At 34.2% G+C, this 27,144-nt stretch overlaps 7 protein-coding genes, 1 long non-coding RNA gene and 4 other non-coding genes across 12 annotated transcripts; 3 read left to right on the top strand and 9 right to left on the bottom strand.

Moving 5' to 3' along the window:
* Nucleotides 1-4,028: 4,028 nt before the first annotated feature.
* LOC108813751 (EID1-like F-box protein 3) lies at nt 4,029-5,394 on the top strand. The gene is given in 2 exon segments (XM_018586399.2): nt 4,029-4,470; nt 4,473-5,394. Coding segments are annotated over 2 exon segments (867 nt in total). The 5' UTR covers nt 4,029-4,178; the 3' UTR covers nt 5,048-5,394.
* Nucleotides 5,395-5,857: 463 nt separating this feature from the next.
* On the bottom strand, nt 5,858-7,846 carry LOC108809376 (uncharacterized). Its single transcript, XM_018581522.2, has 7 exons — nt 7,412-7,846; nt 7,194-7,326; nt 7,032-7,111; nt 6,854-6,932; nt 6,666-6,775; nt 6,455-6,519; nt 5,858-6,267 (listed from the first exon to the last, which is right to left on the bottom strand). Exons 1-7 carry the CDS (start codon nt 7,499-7,501, stop codon nt 6,174-6,176), a joined length of 651 nt encoding a protein of 216 aa, XP_018437024.1. The 5' UTR covers nt 7,502-7,846; the 3' UTR covers nt 5,858-6,173.
* An 877-nt stretch (nt 7,847-8,723) lies between these two features.
* On the top strand, nt 8,724-9,774 carry LOC108813838 (glycine cleavage system H protein 3, mitochondrial). The gene is made up of 4 exons (XM_018586508.2): nt 8,724-8,885; nt 8,963-9,051; nt 9,224-9,394; nt 9,485-9,774. Exons 1-4 carry the CDS (start codon nt 8,786-8,788, stop codon nt 9,611-9,613), a joined length of 489 nt encoding a protein of 162 aa, XP_018442010.1. The 5' UTR covers nt 8,724-8,785; the 3' UTR covers nt 9,614-9,774.
* A 138-nt stretch (nt 9,775-9,912) lies between these two features.
* On the top strand, nt 9,913-11,346 carry LOC108813836 (peroxidase 20). Its single transcript, XM_018586507.2, has 3 exons — nt 9,913-10,351; nt 10,448-10,639; nt 10,717-11,346. Exons 1-3 carry the CDS (start codon nt 10,136-10,138, stop codon nt 11,308-11,310), a joined length of 1,002 nt encoding a protein of 333 aa, XP_018442009.2. The 5' UTR covers nt 9,913-10,135; the 3' UTR covers nt 11,311-11,346.
* Nucleotides 11,347-11,412: 66 nt separating this feature from the next.
* LOC130496762 (uncharacterized) lies at nt 11,413-12,628 on the bottom strand. The gene is made up of 2 exons (XR_008935926.1): nt 12,305-12,628; nt 11,413-11,693 (listed from the first exon to the last, which is right to left on the bottom strand). It is a non-coding gene; the product is annotated as an uncharacterized LOC130496762 (long non-coding RNA).
* LOC130497299 (small nucleolar RNA Z101) lies at nt 11,992-12,077 on the bottom strand. Its single transcript, XR_008936299.1, has one exon. It is a non-coding gene; the product is annotated as a small nucleolar RNA Z101 (small nucleolar RNA).
* On the bottom strand, nt 12,141-12,231 carry LOC130497298 (small nucleolar RNA Z101). The gene has a single exon (XR_008936298.1). It is a non-coding gene; the product is annotated as a small nucleolar RNA Z101 (small nucleolar RNA).
* LOC130497313 (small nucleolar RNA snoR14) lies at nt 12,294-12,381 on the bottom strand. The gene has a single exon (XR_008936312.1). It is a non-coding gene; the product is annotated as a small nucleolar RNA snoR14 (small nucleolar RNA).
* On the bottom strand, nt 12,435-12,525 carry LOC130497308 (small nucleolar RNA U61). The gene has a single exon (XR_008936307.1). It is a non-coding gene; the product is annotated as a small nucleolar RNA U61 (small nucleolar RNA).
* A 208-nt stretch (nt 12,629-12,836) lies between the features above and the next one.
* On the bottom strand, nt 12,837-13,781 carry LOC108809976 (PLAT domain-containing protein 2-like). The gene is made up of 2 exons (XM_018582109.2): nt 13,624-13,781; nt 12,837-13,495 (listed from the first exon to the last, which is right to left on the bottom strand). Exons 1-2 carry the CDS (start codon nt 13,690-13,692, stop codon nt 13,028-13,030), a joined length of 537 nt encoding a protein of 178 aa, XP_018437611.2. The 5' UTR covers nt 13,693-13,781; the 3' UTR covers nt 12,837-13,027.
* A 1,718-nt stretch (nt 13,782-15,499) lies between these two features.
* LOC108839056 (PLAT domain-containing protein 2-like) lies at nt 15,500-16,324 on the bottom strand. The gene is made up of 2 exons (XM_056989189.1): nt 16,177-16,324; nt 15,500-16,042 (listed from the first exon to the last, which is right to left on the bottom strand). Exons 1-2 carry the CDS (start codon nt 16,258-16,260, stop codon nt 15,575-15,577), a joined length of 552 nt encoding a protein of 183 aa, XP_056845169.1. The 5' UTR covers nt 16,261-16,324; the 3' UTR covers nt 15,500-15,574.
* A 7,571-nt stretch (nt 16,325-23,895) lies between these two features.
* Nucleotides 23,896-25,240, bottom strand: LOC108807199 (endochitinase At2g43590). The gene is made up of 2 exons (XM_018579453.2): nt 24,827-25,240; nt 23,896-24,499 (listed from the first exon to the last, which is right to left on the bottom strand). The coding sequence occupies exons 1-2, from the start codon at nt 25,206-25,208 to the stop codon at nt 24,090-24,092; spliced, it is 792 nt and encodes a 263-aa protein (XP_018434955.2). The 5' UTR covers nt 25,209-25,240; the 3' UTR covers nt 23,896-24,089.
* Between the last annotated feature and the right edge of the window lie 1,904 nt (nt 25,241-27,144).

Here is a 27,144-nt window from a genome sequence, read left to right on the forward strand (position 1 = left end):
TCAAAATGTGGAAGATCAGGTCATGATAAATCTGCATGTTGGCAGATTATTGGGTATCCAGAGTGGTTCACAGAGAGAGGAGGAAGAGGAACTCGAGGTACATCGAGAGGAGGTGGTCGCAGTAATGGGCAGTCCAGAGGTAGAGGACAGAGTAACTTGGCTTATGCTACTACGGCTAATCCAAACAACACAGGACCACCTGAGTTAACTCCAGAACAGTGGAGAGCGATCACTCAGATTATCAACAATAAGTCAACCTCTTCTGATAAGCTGTCCGGTAAGGATATTGGTGATGTAATTATTGATACAGGGGCATCACACCACATGACAGGGGATATCAATCTCCTTGTTGATCTCAGAGATATATCACCTTGTAACGTTGGGTTTGCTGATGGAAGCATCACGGTCTCAAAGAAAGTGGGAGTGTTGCGGCTGTCTAATCGTATCTCACTACATGATGTGTTATATGTTCCCGATTTGAACTGCTCTTTGATATCAGTATCTAAACTGCTTAAGAGATCAAACTGTTTAGCGATTTTCACCGATACATTGTGTGTGTTGCAGGACCGGGGTTCGAGGATGCTGATTGGAGCAGGTGAGGAACGCGACGGGGTGTACTATTTTAAGGATGTCAGAGTTGGGCGAGTTAACAAGACTGTGAAGGTTGAAGATCCGGTGTTGTGGCATCGTCGGTTGGGACATCCTGGTTTTTCTGCTTTGTCGGATTTGCATTTGTTTTCTGGTGTTGATGTTTCTGCAAATTTACATTCTTGTGAAGTCTGCTTTCGTGCTAAGCAGACTAGGGATCAGTTTTCTGAAAGTTATAATAAAACGAGTGATTGTTTTGATTTGATACACATCGACCTCTGGGGACCATATCGGGTTCAAGCTTCTAAAGGAGCTTCGTATTTCTTAACTATTGTAGACGACTTCTCACGAACCGTTTGGACATTTTTATTACTCGAGAAGTCACAAGTAAAGAAAGTAGTCGAAGATTTCCATGCTTATGCTGACACTCAGTTTGGAAAGACAATAAAGAAGGTTCGTAGCGATAACGGCACCGAGTTCATGTGTCTTTCATCGTTTTTCAAAAACAGAGGTATTATTCATCAAACCTCTTGCGTGGGAACACCACAACAGAACGGTAGAGTGGAGAGAAAGCATCGTCACTTACTGAATGTCGCAAGAGCTTTACTATTTCAGGCTAGTTTGCCAATTAGTTTTTGGGGAGAAGCGGTTCTTGCAGCCGCTCATGTTATAAATCTCACTCCAACCAAAGTACTTAATGGGAAGTGTCCCCACGAGTTGTTATTTGGATCAGTACCATCGTATTCTGATCTACGAGTGTTTGGTTCATTATGCTTCGCCCACAAGCAACTGCGAGATAAAAACAAGTTTGCATCGCGAAGTAGGAGATGTATTTTCGTTGGATATCCTTTTGGCAAGAAAGGATGGCAGCTTTACGATCTAGAGGAGAAAGAGTTCTTTGTCTCTCGTGATGTTATTTTCAAGGAAAACGAGTTTCCATACGCAACAGACGTATCACAAGTCTCTACATCTCCTGTTGTGACGGAAATTTACGACTCTGTTTTCCTTACAAATGAAACAGAGGATACTGGAAACATGGGGAGTGTTGATGAAGAAACAGAGGATACTGGAAACAGGGGGAGTGTCGTTGCAGTAACACCGCCAACGTTACCGAGTGGTGATCCCGTTTCCAATGATCCTGCAGTAATGGAGGTCGGACCCGAAGTAAGTAGTACAGGGAATGAGACTGCAACAGTAATCCTACCTGATAAAGAGGCAGAAACAGAGGTTCTTATGGGCAGAGGACAGAGAGCCAAGACGCCTTCTGTTCGGTTAAATGACTTCGTCATCTACAATGCAATTTGTGGAAATAGTACCCCTCGCGTTCGCACCTCCGATCACTCCTACAGCATCTACTTCGACCCGGTCACAGGTAACACTCTTTGTCCTCTTACTGAACTTATCTCTGACGAAACATATTCTGTTGGGCACAAGGCTTTTGTTGCAGCAGTTTGCGCAGAGACTGAGCCTAGAAATTTTCAAGAAGCTATGAGAGATAAGAGATGGACAAAGGCGGTTTACAAAGAAGTTGATGCACTTGAGGTTTCTAATACATGGAGTGTAGTTGATTTACCTCCAGGACGCGTGGCGTTGGGCACAATGTGGGTGTTCAAGATCAAATATAATTCGGATGGGACAGTGGAAAGGTTTAAAGCAAGACTGGTTGTGCTTGGGAATAGACAGAAGGCAGGATCAGATTATGACGAGACATTTGCTCCGGTAGCAAAGATGACGACAGTGAGGAGTCTTTTGAAAGTTGTTGCTGCTAATAACTGGGAAGTGCATCAAATGGATGTGCACAATGCATTTCTTCATGGTGATTTACATGAGGAGGTCTATATCAAGCTTCCGCAAGGATTCACACACTCTGAACCTAACAAAGTGCTGAGGTTACATAAGTCTCTTTATGGTTTAAAACAAGCACCTCGGTGTTGGTTCGAGAAGCTCACAAAGGCACTTCTACGCGCGGGTTTCTATCAGTCATATTCTGACTATTCCTTATTTGTTTACTCGCGTGGAAGTGTGGAGATAAGAGTGCTTATATACGTTGATGATTTGATTATCTGTGGTAATGATGGAGATGAGATTCAGAAGTTTAAAAAGTATCTTGGAACGTGCTTCCATATGAAGGATTTGGGGAGGCTCAAGTATTTTCTTGGCATAGAGATAGCCAGAAGCAAAGAAGGTTTTGTGTTGAGTCAAAGGAAATATTCAATGGATATCGTAAAAGAGACAGGGCTGTCGGATGCAGCACCAGCTTCGACGCCCATGGAGCAGAATCATCATTTGGCAACAGATGATAGCGCCTTCGTTAAAGAACCTGCAAGATATAGAAGACTAATTGGTCGGCTCATTTATCTAGCTAATACTAGACCAGACATAGCTTACTCGGTTCATATTTTATCTCAGTTTATGCAGAAGCCTCGAGAGAGACATATGGAGGCTGCGTTCCGAGTAGTACGGTTTCTTAAAGGTTCTGCTGGTCAGGGGATTCTACTAAAGTCTGATGGTGATTTACAGCTTTCAATCTATTGTGATGCTGATTGGGCGGCGTGTCCGTTAACAAGGAGATCTTTGACAGCATACGTCGCCATGATAGGAGGTTCACCAGTGTCTTGGAAGACAAAGAAGCAGAATGTGGTATCTCATTCTTCTGCTGAGGCTGAGTACCGAGCAATGTCTATTGCTACACGAGAAGTAAAATGGTTAAGACAGTTGCTCACTGATCTAGGCTTTGCGCCTAAGACACCTTCACGTTTGTTTTGTGATAGTAAGGCTGCATTGTATATTGCGTCTAATCCGGTCTTTCATGAGAGAACTAAACATGTTGAGATTGATTGCCATCGAGTTCGAGATGCTTTGAAGTCAGGGATGATCACATGTTCTTACATTGGCACCAAGGAGCAGTTGGCTGATGTTTTGACAAAGGCTTTGGGGAAGTTGCAGTTTAATCATCTTATGTCCAAGTTGGGCATTTGCAATGCTCCCACTTGAGGGGGAGTGTTAGGATAAGTATGGTTAATTATGTATTTAGTAAGAGATAATGATGTAAATATTAGAGATAAATACTCTAGTATAAGTCGGTAGAAAGATATACTTGTAACGTTGTATATAAGTTGAGCTTGAGCCTCATGATCAATACACATAAAATATTCAGTACTTGCTTGATTTAACATGACTCAATTATGAACTACTTCGTCGTATCTAAGTTCGGAGCTGCCACGTTTCCGTGTACTAAACAATGTCTTCTTCTTGAGACATGTGTCTGCTTAGATATTTTCTGCTTCTAGAAAATAACGTTTCCAATCCGCGTTTGCGTCTCAACACGTGGCACTCCCACCCCCTTTGTTTTTTTCCTTTTGTTGTACTACCATATGCCCCGATTCTCTGTTGCGCACCGTGCACGCAATCGCGAAACGACACGCGTCCCGCTAACCAATCCAATCTAGACACATTTAATGGCGGGAGCATCACAGAATCTAACTGTTCAGACAAGAAGCCACGTGTATCGTCCTTGAGCACCGTACCAAACGTGTATAAATACGCAAGATCGCGACGCACCGTGTAATAAAAAAGAGTAAAAAAGCTGAATGATTATTTCTAGAAGGATTAGAGATTCTCGGTCAGTCACTATGAACCCGCTCCGATTCAAACAACCGAGTCGATTACCGAGTTTCGGAGAGACGGGGATTGAGAACGAGCAGGTGCTGACTCTCGTCTTCGAGTCCATCGGCTGGGACATCCGGACGATATGCGCCGTCGCCTCCGTGAGCCGCAGGTTCTGCGCGATCGTCAGACGCGTCCTGTGGCGTCTCCTCTGCGTCCGCCGCGCTCCGGGGATGGCGGCGGCGTTGTCCGGATCGGATGCCGGCGGGAGAATCGACGGGGATGGCAGGCGTTGGCGAAGCTCATGTTCTTCTGCGGCGGCGGCGAGTCGACTCGGTGGCCGGGTCACTTCGCGTCCGAGTCGAGGTTCTCCAAGACCTCGGGGAGGTTTTTCCTGCCGAAGAACTGCAGGGGAGATCTCTTGTACGTGAGCGATCCGTGCGAGCATGAGGCAGTGGGCGGTGGTGGTGGTGGAGACGAGCATTTGGGGGTATTCAGAGGGGTGTTTAGGGAATTTATGAGGTCGAAGACGAGGCAGTGTTTGGTGAGGAGGCAGGCGGAGCTTGAGGAGAAGGTTAGGTGTCCGTACTGCGGAGGGCGCGTGTGGAGCATGAAGGCGGCGCGTTTAGTTCCTAAGAGTGCGGCGAGGCGGTTGGGCTCGAGAGACGGTGGGCTGGAGTTCTACGTTTGCGTTAACGGTCACTTGCACGGTACTTGCTGGCTGATTCCGCTCTCGTCGGATGAAGAAGAAGAAGAAGAGAGGGGTTTTAATGGTGAAGAAGATGATGATGATGATGGCTATGACTTTTTTACGGCGGTGAGATCTGATCAAGCGGTGGTCGGTGATGAGTGAGTCATGACTCATGAGTGATGGCTTTTAGGCATATGTAAACAACAGAAGAGAGAGGAGGTTTCAATTAGATTCTCTTAGAAGTGTTGAATCAAGGAATCTAAAAGATTTGAGAGCTCCACATTATTGATTTGTGATGGCATTGAGAACGATTTAAGTTTTGATATTACTGTCGTGTCGTCATTTACCGATTTGGATCTTTAGAAGGCCCACTAATATATTTTGGCCCGTGGGTGGAAGCATAGAGACAAAATGGGTTCCAGTAATGAAAATGTTGTATGAATAGTACGATTTGTTGTTATACTATATGTTTTCTTCCAACTGATCTTTGAAATAAAATCATTCAATGATACAGCTGTGTGTTATATTCTGAAGAAGACAACTAAAGATACAAGTGAACCATCCTTGTTTTATCAAAATGTTTCTTGCAAAACCGATTATTAGTCCATTACATTCTTCTAATAAAAATATTTAAAATTTTATGTTGCTTTTTTTGACTTAATTTTCTTATAGAGGTTTCTACTTGCACAATATAACCCCCTATTTTTTTCCATGAAAATACAATATCAAAGACAATTTACCACGAAAATACCATGTGTTTAGGTTTTATTTTTCTTATACAAAAGCAAAGGTGATTTTGAATTTAAATCAGAATCGCGTTTGATGTGTGTACTTTACAGGGCATGACCTTTTTGTGGTATTTAAAGTCCTAATTCCATACTTCATAGACCTTTGAGATAATTTGTGTTTCTTTAGTTGCAAGGCATGTAAATAAATTGGCATAGGTGAAAAGCGTCAAGCCAACTGAACTACTAGATAAATAGATTTGGTTACTGGATTAATAACACCTACGAAGTAAGAATCATCAAGTTTGATGGGACCTAAGATGGCCTAGAGCTTATTTTCACACACATAATAACAATATGACAAAAAGTGTGATATCATACATATTTTTATAAAATATAAAAATTAGATCTCTCATGTACAATTACTGTCATGCTTTGTGTTGTCTCAATCTGATGGGACAAAAACATCTGATCTTTTCTTCCGCTTGCATATTTTGGTATAAGTTTTGTTCGACCGCTGATGTTGATCTTAAAGAAGTCTTTGATGAAAACTTTGCATCGTATTATATATGGCCTGCTCGTATGTCCCGGTCTATACGCTCTGCATTATATGTACCCGGAAGCTCTCTAAAGTCCTCGTTGAATATCGAATATGCACTACCAAAGAAAGACACCGAACTTAATCAGTTCCAGAATCCTAAGCTTTTGTTATTCCGTATGTCTAAGTTACCAATGATATTTACGAAGTCAAAGTGTGTATATATTTCCTCAAATAACCAAAGATTTTTCCGGTTTTGAAAGAAAATAACCAAGAATTTTCGATTTTTGTTTATAGTGTATGTACCTGACATCACCAGGTTGTCGTTTACCAAGGTTGAGCAAGATGATTGAGAAGCCAGTCGCTAGTAACTGAAACCCATGATAACAAAGAAGAAACCAAGTGATCAATGTATATAATATCTATGTACACAAGATGCATATCCCGATGGCATTGCAAAAAAAAAAACATGAGAACTTTTCAGGAATCCAGACATTGAAGATGAGAGAGGACTTACAAAAATAGGGCCGAGGTCCCAACGATGAGCAATAGGAGCCAAGATAAACCACAAGGTGATAATAGCCCACATCTTTAGGCTTAAAGAGAAAAGTCCCATAAGGATGATATCTAAGATCATCACACAACATCAGAATCAATGAACAAATAATTCAATCATTCTTGGAAACTGCAGATGAAGCAACTCACCGGGAAGCTTCAACTTGTTACGGAGAATGTAGTAGAGCTTCCTCTTCCACCTGTTTGCTGATGCTGGGAGCTGAAACTTCTGCAATGCCAAAAACAACTAAAAGAGATTACCAAAAAAAGGAACATAACTAATTTAAAAATAAAAATAAAACAATGTTTCAAGAGTTAAACACCAGACCAATTCCTCGTCATCATCATCATCATCGTATGTCTCAACTCCAACTGGTCGCTTTGGTATAACAGCAACAGTCAAGGAATCTACACAAAAAAAAAACCCAAAACGCATAATCAAAGACACATTCAAGTGACAGACACACACAAGTCTTAGCCTTTTCTGTACCTTCGTCCTTGAGCGTGACGTATACATCCTCTCCATCTTCCTCGTCTTGCAATGCCTTTCCACGGAGAATCATCCTCAAATTCGCGACTGGAAACCGACCCTTTTCCGCAATCGCATTCCTCAAATCACCAACCTAAGAATCAGCCCCCAGGATCAATCAATCAATCAATCCACCTTCGTTTTACACACAATGAGGAAGAGAAGAGAAAGTTCCTTACTTTGATACGAGACGCCACTCGAATTCGAGACGGACGAGATGGGCCGATGGTTTTGTGGGTGATCTCCACGGTGCCATCGTCGCTGCTCATTTCTTCCGATTGAATCGACGAGAAATTGGATGGTTAGGGTTTCGAATTGAGGATTGATTTGAGAAAAAAAAACAGAGTTGGTGTTCTCTCTGAGCTACTTCTCCGATGTCGGAGAATCCGATTTTTTTTGGTTTTAATATTTGCATATATGCCTGATATTTTTAATTAATTGTACTTTTTACCCCGAAATGTTTAGCGACAGAAGCATCTTCACAACCCAATATGTGTCAGTGATGGTAGCTATGCTCCAACAAGAGCAAACCGTCATAAGATGTTTCGTCTGATGTGTTTGGTCTTGGAGCATCGCTGCCACCACCTGGCACACGCACATATTTGGTCTGTCCTTTTTGTATTTTTCCAAACACACAAAAAGACCAAAACATCGATACAAACTCAGCACTCGCCGAGAGGGCGTGTGATTCTTCTAATCAACGATCTTTCCCATTTTCCTTTGACTCCACCATTATTCCATCAGGGCGTTACAATTATTTGGGAGTGGGAACCATTAGAACGAAGTTAAATGGAAAAGAGATAGCTGATTAGAAGATTCAAGATTCTAGTCGCTTTTGTCTACTCGTGGATTTTTTTTTCAGACAATGAGAGAGAACGAGGAGTAGATAGATCTTTAAATAGAGTTTTGCGTTGTTGTGAACGCGGTTTTTACTAGCGTTATGGGACAACAGCCATCACCTAACCTAAGGTCCTAAGACGATACAACTGTTTTGGCTTTAAAGATCTTTTGACATTGGGGGACAAACTTTGAAGATACTAACTAGATTACGTAGGATACAGCATTGTGGCGGAATGAAAATCTCGAACCGGTTAAAGATCCGGTTGGACTGAGATAGCCGGAAATACCGAACTGAAAGCAGTGGAAACAAAAAAAAAAGATCATAAAATGATGTATGGTAGCATTAGAAAAACTACATTTCGTTCTAACGAACACCACATGATTTATAAGACAAGAAAGTTAGATGTGATCATTTTAATTTCACCTAGTATGTAGGAATAACCACATATAAAAAGGGGCCACAATTTTAATAAGTCCTAAACTTATAAAAGGAATTTTAAAAATTATTTGCAAGAGCTTCTGAGTAGTAGAGAAGGTTTGGGTCACACTTTTCATACACACCATAGGCAATAGGATGAGGCCTTCAATTTCTGCCTTACATGTAATAGATAGAACACACCAAGAAAGAACAAAAAGAATATCTTTAAAATCTCCTATTTGTTTGGAGAAGACAAAACACAGAGCAAGAGAGCAGCAAAGAAACAAAAACAAAAATGTGGGCTTCGTCTACAGCAAATGCTCTCAAGCTTTCTTCTTCTGTCTCCAAGTCTCAGCTATCTCCATCTTTCTCCATCTCTAGATGCTTCTCCTCAGGTGACTGTGATTATCTGTGTGTTACATAGCTTTTGTCTGAAGTTGTTGATAGGTTTTTCTCTGTTTTTTCTTTCTAGTGTTGGAGGGATTAAAGTATGCAAATTCACATGAGTGGGTTAAACATGAAGGCTCTGTTGCCACCATTGGCATCACTGACCATGCTCAGGTAAAATAGGCTATACCTTTGCTCTTTTTTTCGTTTTATTTTGATAGTTTTGCTTCCAAGTGAACTTTAGGTGTTAAACGTTACACACTAGTACTTAAAAGTTTTAGCTCTTTGGAGAATGTTGTAAAGATGATTGGCTGAATAAGAGGAGAAATGACATTTGATGTTGCAGGACCATTTAGGTGAAGTGGTGTTTGTGGAACTACCAGAGGAAAATGGTTCAGTGAGCAAAGAAAAAAGCTTTGGAGCAGTGGAGAGTGTGAAGGCGACGAGTGAGATCTTATCTCCTATCTCAGGTGAAGTCATTGAGGTTAACAAGAAGCTAACAGAAGCACCAGGCTTGGTACGGTTTAAAAGTCTTAAAAGAAAGTAGTAAGTTACCTCTCAGGTAAGCAAATAAAGCAAACTGATAGCCATTTGTGTGTTTTGTTAGATTAACTCAAGCCCCTATGAAGATGGATGGATGATCAAAGTGAAACCAAGCAACCCATCTGAGTTAGAATCTTTAATGGGTTCAAAGGAATACACCAAGTTCTGCGAGGAGGAAGATGCCGCTCACTAGGATGGTTTCTCTCTACTTGTATGTTCCAAATGTCCTTATTAAAAAAAAAACTTATAAAAGTATATTCAGTTCTCATGCATATTCTCATAAGTCATAACCAACACACCAACGAATGTATGGCTCGTTGGTTTTGGCTATCACAAACATATTTTTATACACCAGATGAGTCTATGATTCTTCCTTGTTAACATATAGAAGAAGACTTTGAAAGCTTTAAATAACAAACATTTGTCACACCAACTTATTACTTCTGTAACGTCGTTTTATTATTAAAAGAGTGATTTATTTCATGTACTCTATTAAACCAACTTATCTTAATTTTTGTATCCCACAAAGCAAGTTAGGTCTCTATTGGTTGTATCTACTTTGACAAAACAGTAAGATCCAATTTGGTCAAATTTGGGCATGAAAACACAGATAATGACACATGGTAACATACAAAATAAAAATGAAAATACAAAGCACATATATAACACACAAACACATACACAGAAAGGCACCTAAACAGACCATAACTTTCTAATGGAGATCAAGCTATGGGTTTCTTTAATCGTGGTTTCTGCCATTATGACCTCTGCTTTAGGGGAATTTGGAGGACCACTAGTGAAGGGTTTCTACAAAGAGAGTTGCCCATTAGCAGAAGAAATAGTGAAGCATAACGTTGAGGTTGCTGTTCTCAAAGATCCTCGCATGGCAGCTTCTCTTCTCCGTCTTCAGTTCCACGACTGCTTTGTCTTGGTTAGTAATCACTATTTTCTAACGTGTACAAGAAGTTTTGAGGCTCTGAGTTTAGCCTTACTTTTAATTAATGGTAATCGAATTTGTGTGTAATAGGGCTGTGATGCGTCTGTGTTATTGGATACTCATGGAGATATATTGAGTGAGAAACAAGCAACTCCGAACGTGAACTCTTTGCGTGGGTTTGAAGTTATTGATTACATAAAGTACCTCCTTGAAGAAGCTTGTCCTTTAACCGTCTCTTGTTCCGACATCATCACCATGGCAGCTCGTGACTCCGTCTTCCTGGTAATCTTCAACAAGAGTGCTTCTGATTAGTTAGAAAACATATGGAGTCAACTTATTTAATTGTTATATAATTTCAGAGAGGTGGACCATGGTGGGAAGTATACCTAGGGAGAAGAGACTCGCTCAAGGCCAGCTTCGCCGGCGCAAACCAATACATTCCGGCACCAAACACTTCCCTCGAAGGCCTCATCGTAAACTTCAAGCAACAAGGCCTTGACATTCAAGACCTCATCGCTCTTTCCGGCGCTCACACAATAGGTAAAGCGAGATGCTTGAGCTTCAAGCAACGCATCGTTCAACCGAACATGTTGCAAACATTTTATGTGGATGAGTTCAAGAGACACAGCACGTTCCGGAGGATCCTACGGTCGCAGTGCAAAGACTCTAGCCGGGACAACGAGCTGTCACCTTTGGATCTACAGACTCCGGCTTACTTTGATAACCATTATTACATCAATCTTTTGAAGGGGAGAGGGTTGTTGATTTCGGATAACGTTTTGGTTAGTGAAGATCACGAAGGAGAGGTTTTCAAGAAGGTTTGGGAGTATGCAGTGGATCAAGATCTCTTCTTTGTGGATTTTGTGGAATCTATGTTGAAAATGAGCAATATTAATGTTCTTACGGGTGTTCAAGGTGAGATTAGGGGGAATTGTAGATTTGTTAATATATGAATTAAGAGAATAAACACTTGAATTAATATTGGAGTTCATGATATCTTACAAATTTGACAATTTTGCCAAAGATTATTACGTTCACAGATTTTCTTTTGCCAGAGACATAAACTAACAGCGTACGAGCTGGTAATTATTATTTCTGGTTCTTTTACAAAATTAATTATAATTCATATAACAGACTACCACAGATTAACACCAGAACACCAGTAACGACATAGAACAGGTTGAAATAGATAGGTTCAAACAGGAACAGTAGAGGTTGAAATCGATCGGTTCAGACAGGAACAGTTGAGTTTGTCAAGACAAAATATAGGATAACGGAAGGTAATAAACCTACGCCATCATCCAGATATGCTCATTATTCGCCTTTCCAGGGATTCCTACTTGCATCAATTTGAAAACATAAAATTTAAAATATACTTTTATGACGAAAAAAACAGTTTTTGAACAAAACAAAAAAGAAACGAATAAAGGGAGAGCGAGATTCAGATGGTAGTGCATGATGTAAAATTCATCAGAAGATGTCAGAGTTGGATTGTTCTATGTTATCATCATCATCATAATCATCGCCCTCTCCTCTTATACAAATCAATTGAAGTTATAAAACACATTATTGAACACAAAACTGCAGCTCACAGAAAAAATTACTTTAGTAAATGACTCAGTGAAGGATTTAAATATGGGCATCAGATAATCATAAAAATAGCATCAAGAATATTCAGACGCAAATTACCCATGAAATATAATTTCATCATATACCCTGTTAAAACGACATAATTCGTAATAAGCAGTTTGAAATTGAAAAATATGAAGTTGAAAACTTTGAATCTGGGAATCAGTTCTCCAAGGTGAATAAGCATCAATTTAAAATCAGTCGCAAATTACCCATTTGTTAATGAGATTCATCATACTTCCAGATTCAATAAAAACCCAAAATCTTCAAATAAAAGGAATATAAAAAAAAAAGTTTTTCAGATGAGTCGATCAGAACCTGTCGAGATATCACAATAACATCACAATATGTTTCAGGGGATTGACAGACTTGTGAATTTTCTATCGTCACCTCGACTCCAAAACAAGTTTCAAAGCAACCAATAGAAGAAAAAAATAGATCTAGAAAAAAGCTCAGAACTTCTTAGAGGGTTGTGTTTAGCCGTCAGCGATAAAGAACATAGTCTCCATCTCTGGCACACGGTTTTTTCATCACAGCAGATCTATTAAAACTTAGAGGCACAAATCAAAAAGACCAAAGCTAAATCAAAAAGACCAAAGCTAAGACCAGACCAGAATCAGAAGATAAAACCCATATAAACAATAAACAATGAGACAGAACACAATTCGGTTGAGATGTTGTGTTAGCGTATATATACATTAGTTGAGACGGGATTAGAGGAAACCCTGATATACCTAACGGGCTTTTTATGGGCTTCTTTATCAAGTCCCATCGTCCCTCAAAGTCTGGGCTTTGTTTGTTGACAGTTTTTTCTTTTTCTATTCTGATTTTCTTATCTAGAGAGCAAAAAAGTTTAAGATAATTAAAGATAACCAATTGTTTGACTCTCACAGTTAAATTGGATTGGAAATCAATGCCATCCCACACTCACAAGGAGAGGCAGTTTTATTCAATCTAACAATATTGCTGTCACGCGTTGACAGAAATTTTTTTTATTCAATTTTGCATTATATATCGCCATGTTACGTCCCCTCGACGCTTTCAGACGATTGAAGAGATGCACTTCCTGTTCTCACACCCGACACCGACACTGGCACTCACCACCTGCGGGCAGTTGTTCCGTTCGAGAGATAGCTCATGCGGCGGCTCGTCGACGGCAAGCCACTGCTCTACATCGAAGTACTGACGCTTGGTCTCAGCTCCAGCTCTGGTCGTCTTTACCTCCACGTATTGAACATACCAGCCGGGCTTATCACCGGAGCCGTCAGAGTTCAGATTCAAAAAGCACACTGGGCTCGGAAGACACCGCGCTGTCCCACTGAAAATATCAAGATTGCCGTTCTCGTAGTAGTCGTGACCTCGTCCCATTACACCACCCCATCTCTCTAGGTCTCCAATGTCGATGTGCTGACCAGTTTTGTCCGAGATTGAAGCCCCTATGATTGAATCGGTGCCGGAGTCATCTTTCGTTCCGGTTTTGATTTTAAATGTGTAGACGCATTCTTGTTCCTAACGAAAATTATGAAAAATAAATAAAACCGTGGGAACCAAGGTTCATATTTTAATGGTTTAAACTCATATTGTAGGTAAGGTAAGAAGTCATATGTCATGTTATTGATGATATTTGGGGAACTTACGGCCAATGCGGCGACAGAGACGGTGGCGATGAGGAGGAGGGAGAGGAGGAGAGAGTCAATGCGAGCCATAGTTGTTGATATGAATGTAAGAAATGAATATTTGTTCTGTCTGTCTGTCCACTATTTATATAGTTTGAGACTTGAGATTTAAAGGAGAAGAGGCCATTACTGTCTCAGAAACAGGGAAATACTTCTTGCATGATATACATCCTTTTTCTGAGAAGGACAGTATTTTCTGATTATCTATCTCATGACAGAATCGCATGACCGAACTAAAACCAATTAGTTTTGTATGGTTGTTGTAAGATTAACTCCAGTTTGCTAGTCGCATGACCCAACTAAAAGGAGAAGATAACATTATTGTCTCAAAAATAGGGGAGTGCTGCTTGAATTAATGATACATCTTAAAAAGGAAAATGTTTTTTCAATGATATATCAAATACTATTAAAACAATTAAACAAAAACCAATTTCTTGACACCTCTTGATTTCACACTAATATTACAGTAAGAAGTTTTAAAAAATGTCAAATTCATATTTTCAAAGATTACTACATAATGATGATATATGGAATTATGAAGCTATTAAAACGGAATTAGCCGATAGGTAGTAAAATCATTTTTCAAATAATAATATAGATAAACTATTTATTAAAATTATTGTGACTATTTATTAACATTATTATGACTGTATATTGATTATTCATAAAATTATGAAATAACATAAAAGTTAAATTTAGAATAACAAAACCATAATTGTCATTATAAGTAAGATTTATAAGAGCAAACACTCATTTACAAGTAATACATGATTGAGCTTTTTTTCCTTTTCGATGAATCATATGGACATTAGTTTGACTGTACCATTCATGATTTTATGTTCACCAGAGTCTCAATCCGTAGCCATGATACAAACAACATCATTATGAAGCTTCTTCAAATTATAGGAATCTATATATATATATATATATTTATTTATTTATTTATTTATGTAACTATAAGAAGTGTGTTTTCTTTGGATACATAGCTTCCGATTGATGAGTAGATGTCAACATGATCCAAAACAATATTTAACCCATTTCTACCTATTTTTTATATTTATATTTTAGTGGCTTGCAAGATTGTATCAAATATTTATGTGGACTACAAATCATAATTATTATAATTTATTCAAAACTATTTATTTTTAAATATGCCCTTTTCAAAAAAAAAACTATTTATTTTTAAAATATATAAATATTACGAAACAGTATTTATTAAAATCATTAAAATATTCCTAAATTATGGAGAAACTGAAAAATAAACAAAAACTAATTCTTAAATAATATTATAGAAAATATATTTATATTTTAGTGGCATGCAATAAAGAAAAGTTCACTTTTAAATAATAATAAATAAAATAATGTCAAAATTTTATGTGAATTATACATGTAAATATCATAAAGTTTTTCAATAACTTATTATTATTAATTAAATCATGAAAACTATTTATAAAAACCATGCATTAAAACTATTATGATTATTGATTATTCCTAAAATCATTGAGAATATAACAAATAAATAAAATCACTTTTCAAACCAACAACCTTCTAAGTCTTGGCTTTGTTTGTCATTGACAGTTTTTTCTTCTTAACTCGAATAGATATACTGTAAGTCTTATTTATTTTTAAATATCCCGAACAAATATAAGTTATTTGAAATTCTGATTATCTTCTTATCTAGAAAGCACAAATTTAAGATGATTAAAGATATCTAATTGTTTGACTGAATATTCTCACAGTTTAATTCGATTGGAACTTTTAGATCAATGCCATCCCACACTCACAAGGAGGCAGTTTTATTCAATCTACATTATTGCTATCACGCGTTGACAGACAATTTTATTCAATTTTGCATTATATATGAACGTTCATTATATATTGCCGTGTTACTTTCCTCGACACCTTCATTATTTCATATGATTGAAGAGATGCACTTCCTGTTCTCACACCCAACACCGACACTGGTACTCACCGTCTGCAGGCAGTTGTTCCGTTCGACAGATAGCTCATGCGGCGGCTCGTCGACGGCAAGCCATTGCTCTACATCGAAGTACTGACGCTTGGTCTCAACTCCAGGTCTGGTCGTCTTTACTTCCACGTATTTAACATACCAGCCGGGCTTATTACCGGAGCCGTCAGAGTTCAGATTCAAAAAGCATACTGGGCTCGGAAGACACGGCGCTGTCCCACTGAAAATATCAAGATTGCCGTTCTCGTAGTAGTTGTGACCTTGTCCCATTACACCACCCCATTTCTCTAGGTCTCCAATGTCGATGTGCTGTCCGGATTTGTCCGAGATTGAAGCCCCTATGATCGAATCGGTGCCGGAGCTATCTCTTGTTCCGGTTTTGATTTTAAATGTGTAGACGCATTGTTGTTCCTAACGAAAATTATGAAAAATACATAAAAACAGTGGGAACCAAGGTTTATAGTTTAATAGTGTAAACTTTAAACTCATTTATGGTAAGGTAAAAAGTCATATGTTATGTTGATGATGATATTTGGGGAACTTACGGCCGGGGCCGATGCTACGACAACGGTGGCGATGAGGAGGAGGGAGAGGAAGAGGGAGAGGAGGAGAGAGTCAGTGTGAGCCATAGTTGTTGGAATGTCCTAGTTGCTGATATGAATGTAAGAATGAGTATTTGATCTGTCTGCCCGTCCACTATTTATACAGTTTGAGACTTGAGGTTTCAAGGAGAAGAGGCCATTACTGTCTCAAAAATAGGGAAATACTTCTTGCATGGTACATCCTTTTTAACAAGGACAATGCCTCTTCAGTGATACTATTACTTTATGAAAAAAATGAGATTATAAATAGTATTATATTAAAAATTACATCATCCACCACAACTATTTTTTTCTGTTAAATTGTTTTATTTTCAAAATACTCCTTAAATTATTATATGATTTTATTTAATGTCTCTATAAAATTAAATATTCTATTTAATACTTAAACAACATGACATATTTTTACTACTTCACAAAACATAAATTTAAAATAATTTATTTAGTTAAATAAATAATTAAAAGCGATAATGAAATTTTAAAAATAGAAATTACGTTTATATATTTCCAGTAAACCCTAATGTTGTAATATATTATTTTGTGATAATTATGAGAATATATAGTAAAACCACCCTAAATTTAATATTGTAATTCACAATTTCCAAAAATCACATTACTTTGATTCTTACATAAGTATACAGATTAGCTAAAACAAATAAATCACATTTGGGATGATTAGGAACTATAAATTCAGAGTCACTCAGAGTCATTATCTCATGACGGAATCGCATGACTGAACTACAACCAATTAGTTTTGTATGGATGTTTACAAGATTAACTTTAGTTTGTTAGTCGCATGACCTAACTAAAAGGAGAAGATAACAGTATTTTCTCAAAAATAGGGGAGTACTGCTTGAATGAATGATACATATTCTTAAAAAGGAAAATGCTTTTTCAGTGATATATCAGTATACTATCTAGTATCTACCTTATTGAAATATAAGTACAAATAAGAAATACTCTTAAGGGGGTGTATTCAACTAAGGGTTTGAAGTGATTTGTACTAAAATGACAAATCCACTGTTATTCAAACGTGGATTTTAAAAAACATTTTAAAATTCAGTGTTATTAAATTTGACATTTTATAAAACACTCTGAAATCAACTGTTATTGAACAAAATTTAAGTTAAAAATTTTAGAGTTATTTAAGTGTTTCTAGAGTGTTGAGGGGAGTTGATTAGTTATAAAAGTAAAAATATAAATCCCACTATTTTAGATGAGATTCTAGAATGTTTTAACAAAAATCACACTAAATTCTCTAATTATCCTGCAATCATCTAAAAACTCAGTAAAATCAAATCACTTCAAATTTCAGATTCAATACATCCCCTTAAATCTATACTATTATTTATGAAGTGATTTTGCTTACTTGTCATATTCTCCATGATTTTAGCTAATTTTGCTTATTTATCATATTTTTATTAAGTTTAGGCTAAATTATCATTAATATATTATTTGTTTTGAGCTGAGTCACTAAATCATTAATTTAAAATAATAGCATTGACGAATATTCTATATAAATAAAAACAAATTTTATTTTATTAATATTTTATTTATATGTTGTATTAGCTTTTTTATTTGTCATATTTTTATTAGGTTTTAGACTTTTAGATAGGTTATTAATCTATTATTAGTTTCTAACTATTCACTAATTTATTTTAATGATATAAAGTTTATATGTTATATGCTATATTAAATAATTGATTACAAAATAATATTTTAGAATTATCAAAAAAGATAATTCTTCTATATATATATTTTTTTGTGCCTATCTGAAAACAATATTTTTATTATAAAGGTTAAAAAAATTAAGATACAAAACAATTTATTATTAAATATTAGTCAACCAAAAAATATAAATATATTTTCTAAACTATCTCTAAGATATGAGTGTTTTAAAAAACTTAACACAATAATAAGTATATATTTTGATTAAAAGTATTTGACATATATACATGTTTTGATGTTTGATTTAACTATTTAAAAACATATATAATAATTTATTATGCTGATTTTAGATTAAAAAGACATAAACTAATAAATATTTATAAGAAATTTATGCCCGCATGTGCGGGCAAAACACCTAGTTTTTGACTTATTTACTAGGCAATGGCACATAATTGATTAATAAATATATATTTAAATCATATTTATTTTTTTTATTTATTAATGTGTTATCCTAATTCGAATTTTAACAGAAAATATCGGCTACAATCACTTCAGATAATTAAATTGACATTGCTCTCATACTCTCGATCTCATTGGTATACATAACTGTTCATCTTTCAAATGTCCAGTCTAATCATTGATTTAGATAAACTTATGCTCTCATTGATATACATAACTGTAAACTACATCTTTCTTTTAATATATACCCCACCAATTTATCTTCTTCTTTTCTTCGTCTATAACTGATAAAACCTGTATACAAAACAATGTAGGGTTTAATTTAGTTGTTTTTTTACCCCGATCAATTTTTGTAACAGAAATTAATTTCTAAACAAACAAAATCATTTTATTCAAAATCCAAACCAACTAGACCAATCAATATATTAATATGTATATATCTCTTATATAATAAATCACAAGTCACTCAACCAATTAAATTTTGCCACATAATATAAGAATTTAAAATTAGATTAATAAAACAAAAACAAAACATAAAACAAGGGGGAAAACAATATACATTACGTGTCATTCAAAATATTTATCTTTTTTTGTTGACAACCATTCAAAATATTTATCAAAAAATAATATTTCTTCAGTCCACTTTGCTAGCAGTTTTTCTTTCCACACCTCCATTGACTAGCAATCTTCAAATAACTACCTCTATTCTTTCATACACAGCGATTCTTCTCCAATATAAATTGTTAGGGAAAATCGCATAAAAAACCTTCAAAGTGTCACTTACTAACACTTTAAACCTTGAAGTTTTTTCACTAACACTTTTAACCTTCAAAGTGACATTTGTATCATAAAAAACTTTCAAATCAAAAAATTGACCGGTTCAGCAGGTAATTTTTTAAAAATAATTATTTAATTAATAAAATAAACAAAATAAATAAATAAAAATCTAAAAAATAAATAAAAATCGAAAAATTCTAATAAAATTTACAAAAATGGAAAAAAAAATCAAAAAAATAAATTAAAATTTTAGAAAATTAAATAAATATATTAAAAATTAAATTATTTTCTAAAAATATTAATAAAAATAACTAAAAAGTTAATAATAAATAAGATTAAATTTAAATAGAGAAGAACTAAATAAAAAGTTCACAATTTTTTTAAAAAAATGGAAAATATAAAATTCAAAATCACTAGTGACGATGATGGTTTCTCACATAACCATTAACAATGACGATAATTGCCATATCTCCAACGATAGTTTCCAACATCATCTTGAAAATGACAAAAAAAAATCTTTTTCAAACTTTTGAATTTTCATTTTTTTTTGAAATATATGAATTTTTATTTTTCTGTTTTTTTAATTTGATCTCATTTAGTTTTGAATTTTAATTTTCTAAATTTTAATTAATTTTCTGATTTTTTCTAATTTTCTGATTTTTATTAATTAATATATAATTACATAAGAATCAAAAAGTTAGAAAAAATCCGAAAATAATTATTATTTAGAAAATTAAAATTCAAAAATAAATGAGATCAAACTAAAAACAGAAAATAAAAAATTCATATATTTCAAAAAAAATGAAAATTCAAAAGTTTGAAAAAGATTTTTTTTTGTCATTTTTAAGATGATGTTGGAAACTATCATTGGAGATATGACAATTATCGTCATTGTTAATGGTTATGTGAGAAACCATCATCGTCACTTATGAATTTTGAATTTTGAGTTTTATATTTTCCATTTTAAAAAAAAAACTGTGAACTTTTTATTTAGTTCTTCTCTATTTAAATTTAATCTTATTTATTATTAATTTTTAGTTATTTTTATTAATATTTTAGAAAATAATTTAATTTTTAATATATTTATTTAATTTTCTAAAATTTTAATTTTTTTTTATTTCTTTTTTTTGATTTTTGTAAATTTTATTAAAATTTTCGATTTTTATTTATTTTTGGATTTTTATTTATTTATTTTGTTTATTTTATTAATTAAATAATTATTTTTGAAAAATTAACTGGTGAACCGGTCAATTTTTTTGGAGGTTTTTTATGATACAAATGTCACTTTGAAGGTTAAAAATGTTAGTGAAAAAACTTCAAGGTTTAAAGTGCTAGTAAGTGACATTTTGAAGGTTTTTTATGCGATTTTCCCTAAATTGTTAATTCTACTACAGCTTTTATTTAACAAGCCTCATTTACATGTAAGGCATTCTTCGACAAAACTCAAGGTTATAATTTTTTATTTCAAATCCATAAATCTGAGACGGAGGCAAAATGGATATATCAAAGCTTTTCCTCTGTTTCTTATTTTCCAAAGATCTCTATTTTATTTTGTAGCCTTTGCATAGTTAAAATAAATCTTATCACATGACTAATAGATAATGTGACTGATGCAGATTTCAAAAAATGTGAAAAAGCTACATATCCTATACCTTACTGAAAAGCTATCAACAAAACATGGGTATAAATATCATATTTAACTAACCTTTTATCATAAAAACCTCTGAACATAGTTTTTGCATGTTTTACTTCAGATTGATGTTTATTTATTTATGTTCTGGCAACAGTTAAAATAAAAAGTCAAAAATAATAAAAATAAAAAATAAAAAGTCGTGATAATACGACCTATAATATCATTCTTATGTGATCTCTGTTTGAAGGCTACTTGAATAACAAATGTATATTTCTTTGTTAATTACCAAATCAACATGTTCTAAAATTATGTATAGTAAGGAAACTAGGGTCAGATTCCTTAACAAAACAAAATTCACTGTTGATATTTTACAGTCTGCTCTTATGAAATTGTTTTTTTCAAAATATTTGTAGCCTAAACTAGAAAATGATCAGATTTGGAGTCCTCCAAATGGATTTTCCATAAGGTAAAACGTTCCAGTGTAGATAGCTTTGTATTTATAAAGCAAATAGATATCAATATATTGGGAAATCGGCCAATTCATACGTCAATAGAGGCTTGCGGTCCCGATCAGTACATACACTGATGACCTGTGCTAAAACATACATCAATTGAGATTTATTTTAAATTTCATACACAAACTAATAAAAATAGACTAAATCATACATTGACCGTTTTTTTGTTAGTCAAACGTTTATAGATGATGACATGTCATTAACGGAATCTGATGTGTCGCTGAACTGTTTGTTTACGATTTTTAAAAAATAATTATTAATAAACATTTATCTCAAATCTGTTGCAGGGGTGATTTGAACCCGGCCTGACCCAGATATCACACTGACCTTAAACCAGTGTGACAAACTGATTCATTGTTTGTAATCTTTGTGGTTTAATATATATCTCTAGATATATGATTATGATATTTCTTCTTGTTTCTTTTTTCTCCAATTTGTATCTACATTATCTATTAATTATATAAGATTGCTAAAAAGATAATGAATATGAAGACATTAATAAAAAATTAATTTAATTCCAAATTTATATTTACTTTTAATAATAACAAAATCTGTTTAAAAAATCTAGAAAAATCTTACTAAAATTTTAAATATGTTTTAAATTAATTAATTTATTAATTTAGTAACTAATAATATAATATATTATTATAAATTAATTTAAAACTTTTATCATAAAACAAAAAATTAAAATACTATGCTATTTTATAAATTTTCAAGTATAGTATATATTTTATCAAAATAGAAATAATATATAAATTAAATATGAAAATGTATTTAAATTTGTAATATCCTTAACAACATCTTGCATAAACTTTTATTGCTAAAACTAGTGATTGGGTGAGTTTATGCAAGATGTTTTTAGGGCTATTAATCTTTAAATTAATTAAAAATAATATGTTATATTACTAATTATAAAATTAATCAGAGAGTTAATTTAAAAAAATCTACCAACATTTGTTAGATGTTTCTTAATATATTTGGTTATAATTAAAAGTAAATTTAAATTTACAGTTAAATTGATTTATTATTAATATCTTCATATTTTTGTTAAATTATTTTAGAAATATTATAAAATTAATAGATAATGTAAATAATCAAATATTTATAATTGTTGATATGAATTCACTATGAATTTTTATGGTAAACAAAAATTGGAGAAGATGGAAACAAGAAAAAATATCAGAATCGAATATCTATCAGAGATATATATTAAACCACAGAGAAAATAAACAGTGAATCGGTTTGTCACAGTGGTTTAGGGTCAGTATATATATACAGGCCGACCTGGGTTCGACTCCCCTCCGCCACAGATTTGATATAATTTTTTTATAATAATTATTATTTTAAATTGTAAATAGACAGCTCAGCGACACATCAGATTCCGTTAGTGACATGTCATCATGTATAAACGTTTGACTAACAGAAAAACGGTCAATGTATGATTTAGTGTATTTTTATTAATTCGTGTATGAAATTTAAAATAAATCTCAATTGATGTATGTTTTAGCACAGGTCATCAGTGTATGTACTGATCGGGACCGCAAGCCTCTATTGACGTATGAATTGACCGATTTCCCTCAATATATGGGAATAGTAGCATAAATCTGGCAAAAAAAATTTACTTCAAATCATACTATATCAGTATAATAAATTAAATCATTTGATATTCCCATACGCAGTATGGACAGAATACTAGTTTGTATAAAATACAAACCAACTAGGAAAATCAATATATTCATATGTAAATATTTAACCAGATTGTTAATATATTAAATCTTACCCTTGGTAAAATATCTGTCAATATTTTTAATTTCAGTAATTTTTTTTAATAAATGATACAATATATAGATGTTTCTATATTACAACTCTAATAATAGAATAAATATATTTAAAACTGATTATATTATAATATTCTGGTTCGGTGCCATGTATACGTAAGTCAAAACATGAAGTACTATTTTGTAAGATCTTTACTTTTTTCTTACATATGATCTTTACTTTATCACTTATGGAATCATGATAAATATAAATGTAATATAAATCATGATAAACATAAATATAACATAGCATGGTATAAAAATACTTGAATAAATTACAATCGTTATTCAGTTGGAATCTCCTATATATAAACAAATGTCTTTTCTTTTTAGAAATGGCAATATAAACAAATGTCTTTTCTTTTTAGAAATGGCAATATAAACAAATGTCTTACATAACAGGGAATCATTTTAGTAACTGAATTGTAATAAATGTATTTATAATGCTCCAAATACTGTTATATGTTTTGTTGGATCATTACAATTTTTTCATTAGATTAACATAGGACTCTAAACCAAGTGGCCTAAAGTGTGTTTTATTTTGAGGTTCTTTAGATTGACTTCTAAAGAACGCTCGTCCTTGTTACCTCGCCCAACAAGGCACTATAAGCACGATGTCTTTGTTTTCTTCGTAAGCAACTCAACAAGTGACTATTCTCCCCAAGTACTCTTTATATATATGTACAGTATGATTAAAAATAAAATACGAATTTCACCCCTAAAAAATTCTAATAAACATGTAACAAACCTTTTTATTACACATCCGTCTAAAGAACCTGACGTTCTATTAAACTAATTTTTTTTTTCAACTCAGACATTTATTAATGTAAAATTCACTTACATAAGATAACTACAATTTTTTTTGCTTGTGGAGCAGGAAACATTGAAACCCAACACAAATTACATGCATGAGATTTAATTTTATCATCTCATTTATTTGTTTCAGCATAAACACTAAGGTCCAACAATAGTCACCAATTAAAGAGCTTTTTAGCAGCTAAGGTTAGGACCAGGGTCCACACCAAGCTGCCCACAGTAGTCTCTGTAGTAGCTAATCCTTGCGTTAACCTTATCTGGACTCCTACCATTACACTCTAAGTCTCCATTGATGGCCCTAATGGTGGCTCCAAATCCTTGGTTCAGTACCGGCCTTACGTTATTCACCCAAAACCACAAAGCTGTCCTGAAAGCTAGAGTTGGATTGCTGCTTACTTGCTCTGGCTGACGTAGAAGATCCAGACCGAGACTCTGACCACACTGTGCATAATTGTAGTTCCATGATAACTGGATCGGACCACGACCGTAGTAGGTTTTGCCTGGTGCACATGGGTATTGTGGATAATTCCTGTCGTCGCAATAGTTTCTTGACGCTCCGTTTATCTCTTCAATGTAGCAGAAATCTATACGATATGGAGATGGACACATTAAACAAAACGTTATAGAAGCAGCCCTCAGTCAATTGAGATCAAGTCAAATGTTCAATTTATTTTTATATAATTTTGTCGAAAGGTTTAGTCGTACTCGTATAATATGTTTTATTACGTGATTGTTTTAAAACACTTAAGCGTATTGTAGCCATATATCATTTGTAAATTTCCAATTATATAAGATTATAAAACGATTTCATCATATGCCTATACCTTTTTAGAACTACATTTGCTATGTCAGTATTTTTTTTGTTAATTTATATAATTTAAGAGAAGGTAAAAAGGTAAAAAAAGTCTTACATCCGACCTCCTGGGTGAAATGAGCAAACATAGTCGCAATTTCACGCCTAGTAACGGAGTTAGCAAAGTTGGGGAACGTATTAGCGGCACTAATGAAAGAATCACGTGTGTAGAATCTTTTTCCGGCGCAGCCATTATCAGCTCGGTTGATGATATTGCTAAAGAAAGCTTGTGACACAATGGTACCAAGACTACCGCCTTGGGTGCCAGTGCAAGGACCTGATCGGCAACCTGAACCACAGTAGTCTGGTCCATTGCCGCAATAACCGTACTGACTACAACATACGCCCGAGGCACAACCGCAGTTCTGAGACTTGACGGTTTCAGAATATAAACATAAAAGGCAGAGAAGAAGGAGTAAGGAGATTTTAGTGAGAGCCATGTTTAGGTTATTGTTTGTGAATGAAAAGGAAGAGGTTGTGAGGTGTGTATATATATAGGGATAGATGTTGGGTAGTTTGGTCATTGGCTTTTAGGATTTACGTAGGTGTATGCTGACTTTTAGTCTCGTTCTTGCAATAAACAATGTGGTTGTGAACTCTAATATCTTTTTTTTTACGAAACATGACAATTATGTGATATATCTCACCTCTTTCTTTTCTTATGATTTGCCAAATGCAATATCTTATTTGACAGTTGACACCCCTCCAGATATATGATGGGAAGTACCAAAAACAGATCCATTTCAAAGGTTAAGTACCTGATGCTTGCATCACACGTATCTAAAGACTAATGGACCAAATAGCCGTCAGTCGACATAATAGACCAATCTAACTAATTTTGGTTTTTGTTCTTCCTAAACTCAGTTTGAACTGAAATTTGGTTTGTACAAAATTTATTTGAATCGGGTAAATCTTTCACAATAAACAGATGATAAAACTGTCAACTAATAATCTTAATATAGTATTATTATTGATAGCTATAGCTCGATGTAATTTCTTAAGCCGGCCCTAAGGAAGTAGGAAGAGAAGTCGCAGATGGCACACTATAAATCTTGGTAGTATGTGAGCCTTTTGGGTCCATCTATTCAATGCATATCTATCTCAGTTTTAGTTTTGGAGTTTTATCGAAAAATCTTTCAAAACTTCTGTCCTACTTATCATCATCACACGCATAATAATCCAAACCTCAAGTGCATGACAAAACTGATTTCATAGCCATCGGTAGATATTCGAGCAGACAAATAATAATTATAATGTATGTTATATTAATTCATTAGAAATTCAGAAGAGGAATTAGGGGGAAGTATTCTCCATAGCCACACATGAAAAAAAATATTCTATTTGCCACATCAAAATTCTACTTGCCTCATTTTTTTTTATCATATTTTCTTCTCCTTCTTACCCTTAATATTATATTAATATTTTATACCCACTATATTTTTTAAAATTAAAATCAAAATCAGACCCCATTTTTCTCTCTCTTCTCTCTCTTCCCCCTCCCATTATGTCGACCATCTCTCTCCAATTTCCCCCATAAATTCTCCCATAAATCTCAAACCTAACAGGCGGACCCCACACCAATCCACCTCTCTCCTTCTGACAGTTGTCGCCTCCTGTCTCCTTTCTCCCATCTTGTTTCCTCTTCTCCAACCAGAAACAATTTTTTCTCATATTCTTAGCTCCATTGACGATTTTGAAGGTTTTTTGAAGTAAATTGGTACGTTTTTTTTTCCACGAAATTCTCATAATAATATAGTACTTATGTTTTATGTATTATGTGAAACAAAAAATATCAACATTTTGCTGTAAAAATCGTGAGAGATTTGAAAGAAAAATTAAAATAATGTTTGAAGAAGATTTTGTATTGTTCTCTATTTTTAACACGGTTTTGAAAGAAAAAAATATGAAAATTGTGTTAGACGATAAACTGGGTTGTGTAACACATTATTAGTTGATTAAAAGACTTAAACTGATGAAAAACTAAAGTTTTAGGTAAAAATAAAAGTTTTAGGTATATTGTTATGAAAATGTATGTTTAAGAGCAATTTTGTATACTTCTTCTTATTTTGCACTGTTTTAAAGCATAATAATGCATTACAATAGTGGTGGACGATATTGTGGGTTGTATAACACCCTCTTGATCAATTATAAGTGTTAAATCGAGAAAAGCAAAAATTTATAAGAACTACTAGAATGACTGGTATTACTAAAGTGAAAGTGTATTACTTGTATTACTTGTATTACTGTATCGACTATGTATCAAAGATCTTAGACAACTTAGATTCTTTAAATGGTTAACTAATCATAATTTTATTTTTTTCAGGGAATTCTATGGCTTCTCCTATTACAATCATATGTTTTGACAATGGAGAAAGT

This window comes from Raphanus sativus, chromosome 6 (genome assembly GCF_000801105.2).
Source record: "Raphanus sativus cultivar WK10039 chromosome 6, ASM80110v3, whole genome shotgun sequence".
Lineage (NCBI taxonomy): Eukaryota > Viridiplantae > Streptophyta > Magnoliopsida > Brassicales > Brassicaceae > Raphanus > Raphanus sativus.